General features: G+C 36.2%; 1 protein-coding gene across 1 annotated transcript; it reads left to right on the top strand.

The window, feature by feature from the left end:
• Nucleotides 1-679: 679 nt before the first annotated feature.
• Nucleotides 680-14,449, top strand: tnfsf10l3 (tumor necrosis factor (ligand) superfamily, member 10 like 3). The gene is given in 5 exon segments (NM_001042713.1): nt 680-811; nt 3,089-3,238; nt 7,377-7,413; nt 7,582-7,674; nt 13,992-14,449. Coding segments are annotated over 5 exon segments (870 nt in total).
• The last annotated feature ends 1,383 nt before the right edge of the window (nt 14,450-15,832 follow it).

The following is a 15,832-nucleotide window of genomic DNA, read 5'->3' as shown; positions in this document are numbered from 1 at the left end:
AATTAACAGAAGTATAGCCTAACCTTACTCAATTTTTTATAGTTGTCACATTTGACGAAGCAAAACTTCAAAAAGATCCCTATTTTGCCTGCGATGTGCCCTAGGCCTGCCGAATAAATATGAGCGTTTAAGTCTATTATTGCCTGCTTGCTGCTAACTCTGTATAGCTGCTTCTGTAAGCTACTTTACACTAAATTACCGTCATCACTTAAACGACCATTTAAATACCAAACAGTGTCCACTGGTGAAATGGAGTTTTTCAACAGGTGGGCTTGTATAGGAGTCACGAGGCGGTGTCAAATAAAAGACGAGAGGGAGCGGAAGGGTGATGGAGAGCGGATGATACTGAATACCAGTCTATCGACAAACTCCTTCGGTTCTCATTCCGCGCAGCACCGTGTTTTTAACCCATTGACGCTTAAACTCGAGGGCTTCACCGGAACATCAGTCAATCACGAATACGATGGTATTCTCGTCATTAAACCCCCTGTCTTCCTTTCGGTTTTCTCGTGTGCGGTGGTAGTTAATCAGACTCGGTCAGTTAGTGTAAGAGATGGACACGGTGGAGCCCGCAGCCCCTCCTCAGCGCGTGCTGGACTCATTCGACAGGAATGCCGCCGCATCCGAAGGAAACTCGGAATATTTACAATCTGTGAGTAGCGAGTCGAGCTCATTCATCATGGTGCAGCCTAAAAATCGTCTCGAAGTTCCGTCCAAGATGTGGGTGACGACGGTTGTGGTCATCGTGATTGTCCTGCAAGTTGCATCGACCACCGGACTCTTCATATACTTGAACATGTCAGTGGCACAGGTAAAAACATTAGAATTATTGATAACGGTGATTTGTGATACAGTGTCTTTATTAGTTGAAACTTCTGTAAAACTTTCCACTGGCACTTAAATATTGGTTTTATTCTAAATAACAGTGACAAATGAGACATTTTATGAAGTCTGTATTATTTTAAACTGTGTATGCACTGTCAAACATTTTAAATATATGTACTGGAGCTTTTATTATAGCACAAATCCTCCTGGAGATCATATGGGAATGGCATTAAAGCTCTTTCCTACCCCGCAGGCTGACATGCAGTCATTAGTATCAGGTTTACAAGTTTTCATTGTGTGAGCATTGCTTTATTTCTCTTTGTAAGTTTGGTATGGTGGTAATTTAGCATTAGGTCATGGTTCTTTGTTATTTTCAGTTGTGAGTCAAAAGGAATCAGGCTCGGTTTTGCACACAGAATTGCTAGAAATATTCTTTACGAAAGTTTATGTTGTAATTGTACTGTTTTCAAACTCCCCTATCAGTTTTTTGAATGGTGCTTTTTGTATTCTGATACCCTCTTTTTGTAATGCGTGGGAAAGTTGTCAAATCTTTGACTAAAACATGCCCCGTGTTAATGATTTATATTTTTTGAGCAGATAGCTTTTTTCCCATTGGGTGTGAAAACAAAATAACAACTCATTTAATAATTTAACTTATGTATTTATTAAAACTAACAACAAAATGTATCTATCAGAAAAAGACAGAAACGGGTCTAGAAAGTGCCCCTCAAAGTTATACAAAAATGAGCGTAAATGCTTTAATTAAAACAGGAACGCTGTTAGTTTGCATTAGCATGTTAATTACTTTCAGATCCTCTGCTTTATGAGAGCTCAAGGTCAGTGGTTTTGAGGAGAATGGTTTTGCAGTTTGGTCCGCATCATGAGTTAGACACAATACTCAAGGGGTCCTGATCCTGAAAACAGAAAGCCATAGCAAAATGTGAATAGCAGAAGCCTTAGTTTCAGACCTCTACAGTCTAGTTATGTCTGCTTTTCTAGTGACAGAGATTAATAAAATTCTTCATAACTTTATCATCATAGAATGTTTGTGGTCTTAGTCTAAATAGCTGTCTGTTGTGGGAACTTCTTTGTTCTCCAAAGGCCTGATTTTAAGGCTAGTAACAAGAATACACAGCACAACATGATAGTTACTAGAAACGATTATTTTTTATATATTTCTCTTTTTTTTTCTTACCCTTTTTACTTTTTAAGTGAAATGGTGAATCGGGGAGTTTAAAATGTATTTGGCACAGAAAAAAAAACTATGTGACCACACATTAGGTCAAAATAATGTGATGACAATAAATGCCAGCAGTTGGATAATGTGCTTCATGCTTCTTTGGAACTCTGGATGATCTCAGATTTTTCTTGGTTAAGACAATTGAATTGCACTCTGCCATTTTGATTGATCTTAAAAAAAAAACATAAATAATTATCTATCGTAAATATTAATCATAATTTTTTGTTTCAAAACAGGCCATTGATCCATGTGTCTTTTTTATATATGATATAAATATTAGATCAAATATAAAAACATAAAAAAATAAAGTTGATTCAACAAACTGTCTCAAATAACACACAAAGTTGGATGGTTGGATTGGACATTCGTGCAGCCCGTTACATTACAAACCACAGGAGAGGGCAAATTCTTCAGCAGGATTGCGCTCTTTCGCATACTTCAGCCTTCACATCAAAGTTCCTGAAAGCAAAGAAGGTCAAGGTGCTTCAGGATTGGCCAGCCCAGTCACCAGGTATAAACATTATTGAGTATGTCTGGGGTGAGATGGAGGCATTGAAGATGAATCTAAAGAATCACGATGAACTCTGGGAGTCCTGCAAGAATGTTTTCTTTGCCATTCCAGATGACTTTTATATTAAGTGATTTGAGTCATTGCAGAGATGTATGGATGCAGTCCTCTAAGCTCATGAGAGTCAAACACAATATTAATTATTTTTCCACTGCACCATGACTTTATATTCTATATACTGTACATTATTTCTGCTAAATGACGAGACTTTTGTCTAAGCAAAGACAAACCTTACTGTCCTAGTTAAATATCATGGCATGATCATATTTTATTTTAGTCAGATAAGCATAATCTTGAGGCTTTTGCCTTTCATATAAGTCACTTTTCATACCAAAGGTTCAACTAGAAGTCAAGTTTTTTTTTGCTGTTCCTAAAACTTGGATAGGTGACAAGACTTTTGTCAGGTAGTGTATATTTTTAGTGGATTGGTGATTTGAAAACTGTGTCATCAACAGGCTCGAACACAAGGAATGGTGGAGGAGCTGAGGTGTCTTGGTCTTCTGAACGCTATGGAGAAAGAGCAAGATGTACCCGATGATCTAGTTCAGCTCTTTGGAGAGCCGTGCATTAAACTAGCAGAAGGACTCAAAGCCTACATCTCTAAGGTAAAAGAGATTCTGAACATCAAAGAACATGAAAAGATGCTCAGTTAATGCAATCCAACATTGTGACTTATGCTTCAAACCCTTCCGCTCAGCCTGGAAGCAGGCACAGGTTTATCCAAGTTTATCCTACAAAGATGTAATGTGTAGTCATGAAAGCATATTAAACATGCAATTACACCAGAAGCCCTCTAGAGATGCACATGACAAGCGAGGGAGAAGCTGCAGAAACCACAAAGCCCTGGAAACCTTCAACACACGAAAGCATTCAGGAATGCATTGATCTGTGCCTTTTTGGGAAATTTGGGTACTTACAGTAGATGTCTGTTCTCTCATAAGTGATTTAGAAGTCATTTAAAACATGTAAAAGTGTACACTGTCATGTTTACTCAAAAAGTTCTGCAATATACAGAACTTATCTGTAATAACTGTCATTTTCAAGAGTCATTAAAATATATCTGACTGTAAGTTTATATAAAAATGTAGAGAAAAAATGCTTAAACAAATGCTTAAAGGGATAGTTCACCCCAAAATGAAAAAATTGTGCCATCTTTTACCCTTGACTCATTCCAAAACATGAATAAAATATAAGATATTTTGAAGAATGTATGAAACCTGTAACCATTGACTTCTATAGTATTTGTTTTTCCTGCTATGAATGTCAGTGGTTACAGGTTTCCAACATTTTACATATACAATACATGATCATTTGTTTTCTATAGAACTAAATATAAAGCTTGTTTGGAGCAGGTCAAGGGTGAGTAAATGATGGCAGAATTTTCATTTTGGGGGGAAATCTCTCAACCTGGCAGAACATATTGTGCAATTTGTGCATAGCTCGGCTTTGAGTTTGGAAGCTATGAACATGTAATTCACCTAAACCTTTCCTCACTTTAATAAAGATTCATTTATGTTCAGGTGGTGTTTGTAAGGAATTGGATGCAAGCCGTGTACAGCTGTTTGTAAGAGATATATCCAGCTGCAGACCCACACATGTTTCAGGACAGACAATCCAGGACACACAATCTAGGCAGGGGCAACAGAGATATGGTTAACGTCAGATCAGTCTTCTTCTATTTTTTTTCTTGTTTAACAGCGACTAACTACTAAGAAGCATTATCGCCGCCTACTGTATTTCACAAATATGGCGATCTAGACAGTCCATACTACGATTGCTATTAGACTGTGAACAGTTTAGGGTTTCCCATTTCAGTAATTGTTTCATTATTATGTCGTTACAATCATTTTAACATCTGTGCAGTTTTGGTACTCAAATTATGTAAATAAAAATATTTAGTTAAAACACTTATGACTTTATTCACATATCCACACAAAGAAAACATAATAGACCGTCTAATTGTAGGATTAATTCAGGATCTTAATGCTGAGATAGTTTACTTTATCATTATTTAGAGTTAATTTGTCTGTATTACCATATTTGTTGCAACTATAATTACCACAAATTACTAGTACTTTATGGTTCAAAAACAATATATCACTTACTTTAAACTACTATAGTATTTAATGTGGGAAAACTTTAATAAAAAACCTATTAATTAATTTGAAAATTAATACTATTTTATCGCTGGAGTAAAATATATATTTTTACTACATATAAAGATGTATTATAGCCTGTACAAATTAACTTGCTATTATTTCCTTATTAAAAATGAATCTATTATATAAATCATATAAACCTGTCCAATTTAGATCATTTCTAAAAATCTTCAGCAAAGCGAGCAAACGAGTATGTGCTCTACTGACTCTGTCAGATTAATAATGGCTGATCTCACGTATTATGACTGATAGAAAAATGCTCAGTCTATTTTATTAAATGGTGATCGGAAACATCGTTCCTCATTTGTCTGTCTCGATCACCATATTTGTGAATTAGTATATACTATTGTCTACGCTATTTATTAATATTATATATAAAAATATACTGCTGATGACTGACCAAGTCCGAGAAGACTTTAATAACATTATCATCCGCCATGGCCATTTATGGTTTGCCCCTGCCAGATTGTGTGTCTTAGTTCAGTGGTTTTCAACTGGTTTGGCCATGGAACCCACATTTTTACATGGTCATCAAGCTGCGACCCATTTTTTTAGGAACTATAATATAATTTTAGGAATTATAATTTATTTGTATTTATTTGTTAACATACACAAGTAGTGACAGATAAATCATAAGAAAATCACAAAGACTTAAAAAAAACTATATTTTACTGCTGTCATTTAACAAAATGTATCAAATTATACAAATATTACATAATAAAAACGTCAAAGACTGTAAACAGTGGTTAGGGTAAGGAAAAGTTAAGTTACCATGAACTAAAATGAACTGTTCATAAAACATGAACACTGATCCGGTTGAACAGAACAAACCAGCAAATTCAAGTAAAATTATTAAAAGAATCACAACCATTTTAATAATAATCACCAGCTATTTGCTCTTCTGCTATTGTGTGGGCTTTCTGGGCCTTTGCTACACGGTGAGCACAGTAAGATGCGCAGAGTGCCTGTACTTGTTTTAAACATGAAGACGTTAGGCACTTTTGTGATGCTCTCAGCTCCTTTAGTCGTCTTTGAAAATAGTCCACAGGTTTATTCTTGCAACTGGTATGTTTGGTTTCTAAATGTCGTTTTAAATTAGAAGGTTTCAAGCTCTCTTGTGTAAGCACCTCACTACATATGACACATTGAGGTTTTAAGCCTTTTTTTATTGTCAATTTATGTAAATCCACACTTAACATTTTCAGGGTCGTACTTGCGCTTCGACATATTTGTAGCTAAAATTAAATGAAATTTCACATTTCAAACGGTATGGTTGTCGCACGCGCATTTCAAAATAAAAGTCCGATATAAGCAAAAGAATTGAAAAATTTAACTTTTGTTGTTTTATTGATCACACACTCCGCGACTCACTGAAAATGTTCCCGAGACCCACTTTTCAGTCGCAAGCCACCAGTTGAGAAACACTGTCCTAGATTGTGTGTCCTGAAACGTGTGTGGGTCTGCTGGTCTGCAGCTGGATATTAATGTTTTGAAAGTATACAGCACAATCTGCTGTTAAAACCAAAGTTTATAATGGATTCGAGAGAGAATAGAGTTTTTTTGGTGATAAAAGCTCGAATTAATCTACAAGTGGGCGTGGCCAACCGTCACCATCTTGTCAGCGCATCATTTCTCATACAGCACATAATATCCTTGTTACCAAAAATCGGCAAAGAGGTGGGACTTGGGTGGAGCTGGAGAATGGAGTCAGGTTTCATTTAGCTTAATTTCCATTTTCTTTAGGGGAAACACTCAATGTTATCTTAAATGCACAGATTTGTCAAGTTCAGCAGCTAGAATCTAGCTGCAAAGACATGACGGTGAGCAGCAGATAGCGTTCACTCAATTGACAACACTCTTAATTATGCAGAAATTTAAGACTTCATATAAATTAAACTGAGGAGCTTTGAAAAAATTTGCTTACCCCCGAGTTGTGATGAACTGTAATATTAGCTATATACACCAAAACCATTGTGTGGTTCCAGGCTGTAATCCTGTGTTCTGCTATAAATTTGGCCATTTTAACATGGGAGTCAATGGAGATTTACTCCCTTTTGGAGCCAGCCTCAAGTGGCCAGTCAATGAATTGCAGTTTCAGTATTTCCTTAACAAGGGAGATCAGGAGTTGGCAACTTGATTTTTACATAACGTTACATCCACACCTATAAGTTTCAGTTAATCATTGTACATCTTCTATAAAATCTTCCACTGTACCTTTAAAAGCTTAATTGTGAGAAAATCTCACAACCATACCAGGATACTGTGTTCGTGATTGACACATATTAAATGTTTGATTTGGCTTGTTGTACTAAAAAACATGACTCCAAATAAATCAAACATGATGGAGCTTGTTCCTGTTCATCTGTGGCTTTGATATTTTTGTTCCACTGCTGTCTTCCAGAAAACAGCTTGAACTGTCTCTCTCACATGGAGTTAAATGTGGAAAATGTTGATATGCTTCAGATGTGTAACAGTTTTATTCAACAGAATCAGGAGCGTTATGAGTAATGTCAGTATAAATATGTCTTTTGTTTTCTGTATTTTCTCACAAAACCGAAGACATTCATGTTTTGCTCTCTTTTAGGTCACAGAAAACATAATCTCCAAACACACCTTTGAAGGTAACATGAAACCACTGGAATTTGAGTGTTTTCCTTGTCAATTAAAGGAAAATCTTCCTGTTTTTATTGAACTGAAGAATTTTGTTTCGTTTTCAAGGAAATGTAGTGTATTCCCCTTAAAAACAATCTGTTTTATTGATGACCTTTGTTCTTTTCTGTGTTTTACAGAAAGAGTTTCTTTCCCACCAAGGACAAAATTACTCACCACTGGCAGCCCACGGCCGTCAGCTCATCTTACTCTCAGAGACAGTGGACTGCAGGGTGAGTGTGCCAGCATGTTTGGGTGTGTGTATTACAGGGGCCTTATGTCAGCAAAAAAAAAAAAAAAACAATCTGGAAACAATCTTAACAAACAGCTTCATTAGGAATTCAGTCGCATAGCAAATTTCTTGACTTCTTGCTGAACCGACATCTCAAGAAAACAACTAAAGAAAAAAAAAATATGATGAGTTTAACAAATGCAAATGTTTTGTGGTCACAAACAAACCCTCAGTAGATTTCCCCACAGTCTCAAACATGATTTAATCTATCCTTCAAGACATTCAAACATCTAGTCTAAAATTGTTTAGTGTAAAGATTTTCATTAAAACTTTAGAACATACTTTATTATAAGATGTACAGTGTATTATTAATATTTTATCAATGTTCTGAACACCAGAGATGAAGTTCTGCCGTTTCCTACCTGTTACTCCTATTTTGTTCAATATGTATCATCATCATCATGATCATTCAGAATATTAATATTCTCAGTATTTTCAGAATATTATAATGTTGTGTCATAGATAAGGTGAAATTCTGTCAATACTGAAGAAGCGTTATCATAAATGAGGTTAAATTCAGTTGACTCTGTCATAAATGGGATAAACGCTGACGAGCTGTTGTCATAAATGAGGTAAAGATCTTCCAATGGTGAAGAACTACTGTTATAAATAAGGTACAATTCTATCATTGTTGAGAAAATCTCTCATAAACTAGGTAAAATCATGTCTATTAAGGCTTGGCAATTCATCGAAAAGTAATCGAAATCGACATTCAGAATCTATGATTGATCTTTTATTTTTCTCAATTGGATTGTGTGAAGTCACATGACCCCCCTCTATTTAGACTGATTTCTACTTCTGCGGCCACTCTGCAGGCACATATGATCTCTGGTCAAGTAGGACGATGGACCCATTCTTGAGCCTTCCTTTGCACTCTATTGATGACGATTGGATTGGAGCTTCATTTCCACTTTCTTTTGGGGAAATATTATAATGAATGCACAGATTTGCCAAGTTCAACAGTTAGAATCTAGCTGTGATGAGGTGACTGCGATGAGCAGAAAGCACTCACTTAGTTGACAACACCCTTAATTATGCAGAGTTTAGGGCTTCATATAAATTAAATCGAAGAGCTTTAAAAAAAAAGGGCTCACTAGGGGTGTAACGATACACTCAGCTCACGATACAATGTGTATCACGATATAATGTTCACGATTCGATATGTATCCCGATATTTGGAATAAAAATTGAGAATTAAACTGAAATGCAAATTTTACCAAGTAAACTATTTTTTATGTATTTCTTTTGTTTCAACTTGTTAAACTGAACCTTCTTTAAGAAAATAAATTAAACAGGCCTGTTTCTGGAAAATGAAACAATTAAAAAACTTATTAAAAATATTATTGAAATGACAGAGACAAAATTAAGAAACAATTTAAGTAAAGGTGCAAAAAAAAAGCTTTCTATTCAATTGTAAGAGCTTAAGGCTTTGCTTGGTCACTTGCGTTTTTTGTGTGTGCAAAAAAATCCACATTTCCAGGTATTTAATTCATATTTAATTAAATTCATTTAGAGATATCTCTAATTACAATTGTGACGAGTCAAAACTCATTTAGAGATATCTGCAAATATTTTTCAATGGAAGTCAATGGAGGAATATGACTAGTCATAATATATTTGCAGATATCTCCAATCTGATTTCGTACTAGTACAATTGTAATTGCAGATATATCTAATTGTCATTCTGACTAGTCGAATTATAATTATGACTAGTCAAAATATAATTAGAGATATCTCTAAATATATTTATGGATAGTCAGAACAAAGGTTTAAATGCTAAAACGGCTTGCCATACGCGCGCGTCTATCAAAGTCCGCCCTCTGTAGTAACAGCTCACGGTCAGCTCACGTCATGTGTGATTTTGCGGCGGGAACATTATATGAAGACAGAATGATATTTAAGGGTGAATTGTACCTTATAAATACAGTATGTGACTCTTTAAACACCATTACGAGGTATCCCTGTCGCTGTGCAAAGTTATGTAAATCACTGTGAAGACTTTAAAACTTAGGATGTTTGATCCAGTATGCGTGTCAAAAAGCGGACGAGTCTAAAGCAATGACTGTTCAACCGAAATGTTGCCAGACGTCTGATTTTGAGAGGATGGGCCATCCTCTATTTCAGCTCCACTCATCTTGGTCTGCTAACATTACTCCTGCTGCAATCTGAACTCACGTGCGACAGCAGGTGGCCCGTAGCTCACGTGCAAACAGCTCAACTAATAAGAGAAAACGGACGTCGTATCGTAATGAAATCGTCATAACGCCACGATGCATATTGTGACATTTTTGCATCGCAATAAATCGTACAACGATAAATCGTTACACCCCTAGTGCTCACCCTAGATTTGTGATGAACTGTAATATTAGCTATACACACCAAACCGTTTTTTGGTTTGGTTTTTCTGCTGTCAATTTGGCCATTTTAACATGGAAGTCAAATGAGATTTACTCCCTTTTTGAGCCAACTTCAAGTGGCCACTTAATGATTTGCAGTTTAAGTGTAAATCATTGTACATCTATAAAATCGTCTATAAAACCATACCAGGGTACGGTTCATGATTGACACAAATGTTTGATTTGGCGTGTTCTTAAAAAATGCCTCAATCAATCAATAAGTAATCATACTGTAGATAGTAGATAGTGTGCGTTTCCTTCAATTATTTTGAAATCAAGTAATGCACCCTTCATTCGAATATCTCTCACTTGTAATATGCGAGTATATGTACTGTAAAAAACTTGTAAGTGAACTCTGAGGGCAAAAAATAAATAAATGAATCATTCATTAATTGTAATCGAGTTAAAATGTTTAATTATTCGAGATTTTGATTGTAGGCCAAATCGCCCAGCCCTTAAATCAGTGCTAAGAAAATGCCTCATAAATGAGGTAAAAGAAGCTTGGTCATAAATAAGGTACAGTTTGTGGATAGCTAGTATGCTTCGTGTCGAAAATTATGTAACTTCTCACTAGGACACAAAGCTTACTCACTATTTGTATTGTCATTAATCACCCAATTTCTGTTCACTTCAGAGTTTTGGGTCAATTACACAGAATGCATCATTGCACCTAAAAAACGTGAAATGCATTGTCTGGAATAGTTTTGAAAAAACAATTCTCCACCAATCAAATAAAACAGTTGTCATACCAACTTACTATCGTAAACAATCATATATATTTATATTAGATGTCGCCCTTGTTGTCTATTGGGAGGAATGTGTCAATAGAGTCGCTATTTTAGTACAGGGGAGCCCTCCTTTGAAATGAATGTGAGACCAAGGTGCAGTGGAGTACTGGCCATCTAGAGCCAGAGATATACACACATATATACATATATCTATGATTGGGAGTTTTCACTTTTCTACATCGATGGATAAGTGATCGCATGGGCATTAACGAGAAAGCGCATGTGTTTGTGTGCATGGAAATGTATTATCCTTCCTCCCTGTTAAATTTTATCTAATCTGTTTACTGAAACACACACCCTCTCCTGATTTTACTTCTCATATTAACGGAGGGAGTGATTCGGTTGTCAATGAATCTCCGTTATGAACGACCTGTTCACTTATGCCGAGTTCAGACTGCATGATTTTCAAACTAGTCGTGTCACAGATATTTTCACACTGCATGACTATCTGGGCTTGCATTTCGTCGCTGCTTTGTTTACACTGCAAGATGTATCGGTGACAGGGACATGCACATTGCATGACTTTACTATAGGAAGAATCGCCGACAACTTCGTCCAAACTACATCTCACAGCCAAAAACACGTAGTATATCTTCGGTTATTAACTACATAATGAGAAAGAAGCCTTTAATGGGGTAGAAAATTTACATATTTGCTCACCTGGGTTTAAAGGGAATTAGCCATTTCTCCTCAACGTTGATAATAAACTAATTTCTTTTTGTATGACACGTCAAACAGACACGGTTGCTCCTGAGTCCTGTCAAACCTCCACTACTTTTTCCTTCATTTCGCGGGTCCAAATAAACCGAAAAAGAGCGCTGTTAACTTCTCCCCCAGCCTCCCGCTGGCCTGCAGGAGGTATACACACACGCACACACAAGTGAAAGCTGCTCTCTCATTGGCTGTGGGCGATCGCTGATGTTATTTTCAGTCAAAACTCAATTCACACGGCATGATTTGAATCGCCGACAGCTCCTGATATTTAGCATGCCAAATATCTCACTGGCATCGGCGACTCATCGGCGATTCTCTCAGATCACGTCTTTGAAAGTTCATACTGTGTGATTGTCACTCACGTGCACGAGCAGCGATTTGCCTGTGATTTCAGGCATTTGTCGGCGATTTCTCAAAACCTGTCGGCGAGCCAAAATCTGGGCTAAAATCACGCAGTCTGAACTATGCATTTGCCGACAATAACACAAGTTTCTAGCACCGCAGTATCTTGTTGTCAAAATTAATTTACATTGTTTGCTGATTTTATTCAACAAACCTAGCATTAGCATAGTATTTAGTGTGAGCTGTTGCTACTTTGATTTACAATCAGTGCAGATATATATATATATATATATATATATATATATATATATATATATATATATATATATATATATATATATATATATATATATATATATGTATAGTCTTTGCCATGATGACAGAAAATAATATTTTACTAGATATTTTAAAAGACACTTCTTTATAGCTTAAAGTGACATTTAAATGCTTGACTAGGTTAAGTAGGTAAACTAGACAGGTTGAGGTAATTAGGCAAGTTATTCAAACAATGGTTTGTTCTGTAGACTATCGGGTAAATATATAACTTAGAGGGGCTAATAATTTTCTCCTTAAATGTTTGCTTAAAAATTAAAAACTTATTTATTTTAGCCAAAGTAAAACAAATAAGACTATTTCCAGAAGAAGAAAAAAATATTCTTAGACATACTGTGAAAATTTTCTTGCTCTGTTCAACATCATTTAGGAAAAGAAAAAAAATTCAAAGGGGGGTTCAATACACTGTTCTGCTTTTTCACAATTAAGAACCAATGACCATAAGAAAAACAAAAAAAGGTATAATATAACACAGTAAATGCAAAACCTAAACAAATAAGTTAATAAAATTAATTGATATATTAACAACAACAAAAAAACTAACTATAAAAGTAATAATAACAAACAAATCTTTCTTCCTCTTCTGCTTCAAGATCAAAATTGTCAATATTATTCGACAAAGGTTTCCATGTTTTGTAAAAAGATTTTAAAGACTCCCTTAATGAAAATCAAAATTTTTCCAACTTTAAACACCCAAAAAATTATTTTATCCATCTGTCATATGAAGATGGAGAAAGTTCTTTCCAAATATCCAATAAACTATCCAATAGTGTGGTAAAAGCCACAATGTTCTGTATTGTTGAAGGCAAATTTAGCTCAAAAGGAATTCCGGATAATGCTGTTTGAGGGTTTAAAGTGGCTGATATGTTAAAGGTTTAAAAGTATCGAATGCTATGCTTAAATTTTAACCATACTTATTTTCTTAGTACTGTCACTATTAGGTAAAATTACTTCGATTTTAATAGTTTACACACTGGCATAATAATACTGACTTGTTAAATTAAATTAACATGACTTTCAAAATGGGATGTTGATAACAGAGAGACAGTACACTTTTTGTTGCAGTCATATATGTTGTAATATTTCTTCCCAGTGTTGTCGGTTACAGAAAGACTAATAAAGCTTTTATATAAGAAGCCACTTTCTCCAAAATGATTGAATTCTGACATAAATTCATCGCACGCGCACACACTTAGTCTTGTCAACATTTTAGAAATAGTTTTTCTTTTAGTTGAGATGGTTTAAAATGTTGTTTATAATGATGTGTATGAATATATAATATTTTAGCTCATATTTACCTCAGTATTTTAATTCATTCTGTCTAACGTTAGATGTCCGTGCTGTTGATCTATTGGAATTTTCATTCCAAAATGGCCGCCGCAAGACAGTAGCGACATCTAGTAGCTGTTTTCCAAATAGCAACAGAGTGTCGCCTCTTGGTGATTCTATGCTCTTTGCTTAAAGGGAGTTTGCTATTGGTCCCGACTCACTCGTTGTTATTTTTTTTAAAAAGCTCCAACAGTTGGAGAAGCACTCACAGCTGAGCATTTTTGGAAGAGTATTGTTTTCAGCAGCGCAAAACATTTAGGTGGACTTTCGTCCTTAATGAAGGATTTCAGGTTCAGAAGCAAGATTGAACAATGCTACTGAATACCGAACTGACCTAAGTGTGTTGTATCTTCCAGGTACAACATCCCTGACCCCTCAGATGGACCTTCACCAATCCTGTCGCCATCCCGTTCGTTCCTGGGGAAACCAGAGCTTTGGTTCCCACCTGCACAACATGACCGTGTCTAACGGCCGCCTACGCGTCCCTCGAGCCGGCCGCTACTACCTGTACGCTCAGGTCTACTTCCGCTATCTGACCCTCTCAGTTGACGATTACCACTCAGGCTCCGTCAGCCATCAGGTGGTGCAGTGCGTCTACAAGAAGACGGCCTACGCTCGCCCTATCCAGCTCCTGAAGGGTGTGGGGACCAAATGTTGGTCTCCGGACAGTGAGAACGCCCTGCACTCCATCTACCAGGGAGGCCTGTTTGAGCTGCGAGCAGGAGATGAGATCTTCATCTCAGTGTCGTCTCCCACAGCTGTGTATGCAGAGGACTCCTCCAGCTACTTCGGGGCCTTCCTGTTTGACCTCTGAGGGACACGTGTTTGGGGCTTGTGGTCTCATTCCAAGGGAAAGGAAATCGTTCCTGTCGGAGGGCCCCACGTGGGAACCATGAAGAGAGGAAAGCATGGATAGCCGGATGGCTTTAAACAGCCCTGGAATGGCTAAACATCTCTTATTTTTCAGAAAATCATGAAGCGTTTGTGGTCAGAGGCGACAGTTTGACCTTCATATGGTGAATGATAGACAGATTCAGAAGAGCGGACTATCTCTGAACTGGCATGTCGCAAGCTTTTGTTTCTAACAAAGAAGGAAGACCTGTAAATGGGGACAATGACATTCTGTATTTAATCGCTTAAAGAACCACTAGTTCCTTAAAATAAAGACTCTGAACATCAACAAATGCACCTATCTATGGGCAAGCTGCTACTCGAAATAAATGTAAAAAGTTATACTTGAGTTGTTCATCATTTCCTCTCAGATTAAATTCTACAAACTCTGTTGTTGGGATTTCACTGTTGATTATGATGCCTAAAATGAGTCGTCAGTCTTAAAGGCGCTTTTTCACCTCATTTGACGTCCATTCATATGCATGTAAATGCACCAGACCATCACAGCTTCGTCATTCCAAATATAAGAAGCTAAAATTCTAATCAGAGCACATCTTTACAGCACAAATGTGTGTAAGTTTATAATAGATTTGCACAATTGCAGGTTTGTTGGCTGCCAGCAAACAATATTTACTTCCTGGTATATTCACACTAGATGTACAAGTGAAGTTGAGGATTTTGGCTTGAATTAATATGACAAACTGATCCCACTGTTGCTACTTGTATCATTGTGTTTATAATTTCTGAAAAAGCCTGCGGAGCTGAAATTTAGATGGTAAATGGTGTTTGGTTTCCAGTATGCACTGAAAGCAGTAGACCAATGACAACAGGCTGATTTGACCAATCAGAGGCTTTCAGAAAAGTCCTTAAATGCACTTTAAAAGATAACGTAAGAAAAGACATGAAGCCTCAATATACATTATAAGATATTTTAAAGGTTTTTGGACCTTGAATGGTTATACACCTTTTGTAGGAGCCCTTAAAAACAAAATGAACAACCTTTAATATAACAGAGGCACATAAGTGTACATATTGTGCACTTAGTATGTACGGTTGCATGCCCGTAGGGGGGATTCCACGAATGAACGAACCACCCCCCCACAGCCAAAAAGTCCAGAATTTTTTGTTTTAATTATTTTATGTACTTTAACATTATATTATCTATATTTTTATATAATTAATATATTTATATTTATTATATTGTAATAAATTGTAATTTTAAATAACTCTGGCCAGTAATTTGAATCCCATAGAGCAGCGGTTCTTAAACATTTTTCACCAAGTACCACCTCAGAAAAAATTTGTC

This window comes from Danio rerio, chromosome 21 (genome assembly GCF_049306965.1).
Source record: "Danio rerio strain Tuebingen ecotype United States chromosome 21, GRCz12tu, whole genome shotgun sequence".
In the NCBI taxonomy this organism is placed as follows: Eukaryota; Metazoa; Chordata; class Actinopteri; order Cypriniformes; family Danionidae; genus Danio; species Danio rerio.
Note: the sequence above shows the minus strand (reverse complement) of the source record. Positions and strands in the feature narration are given on the sequence as shown.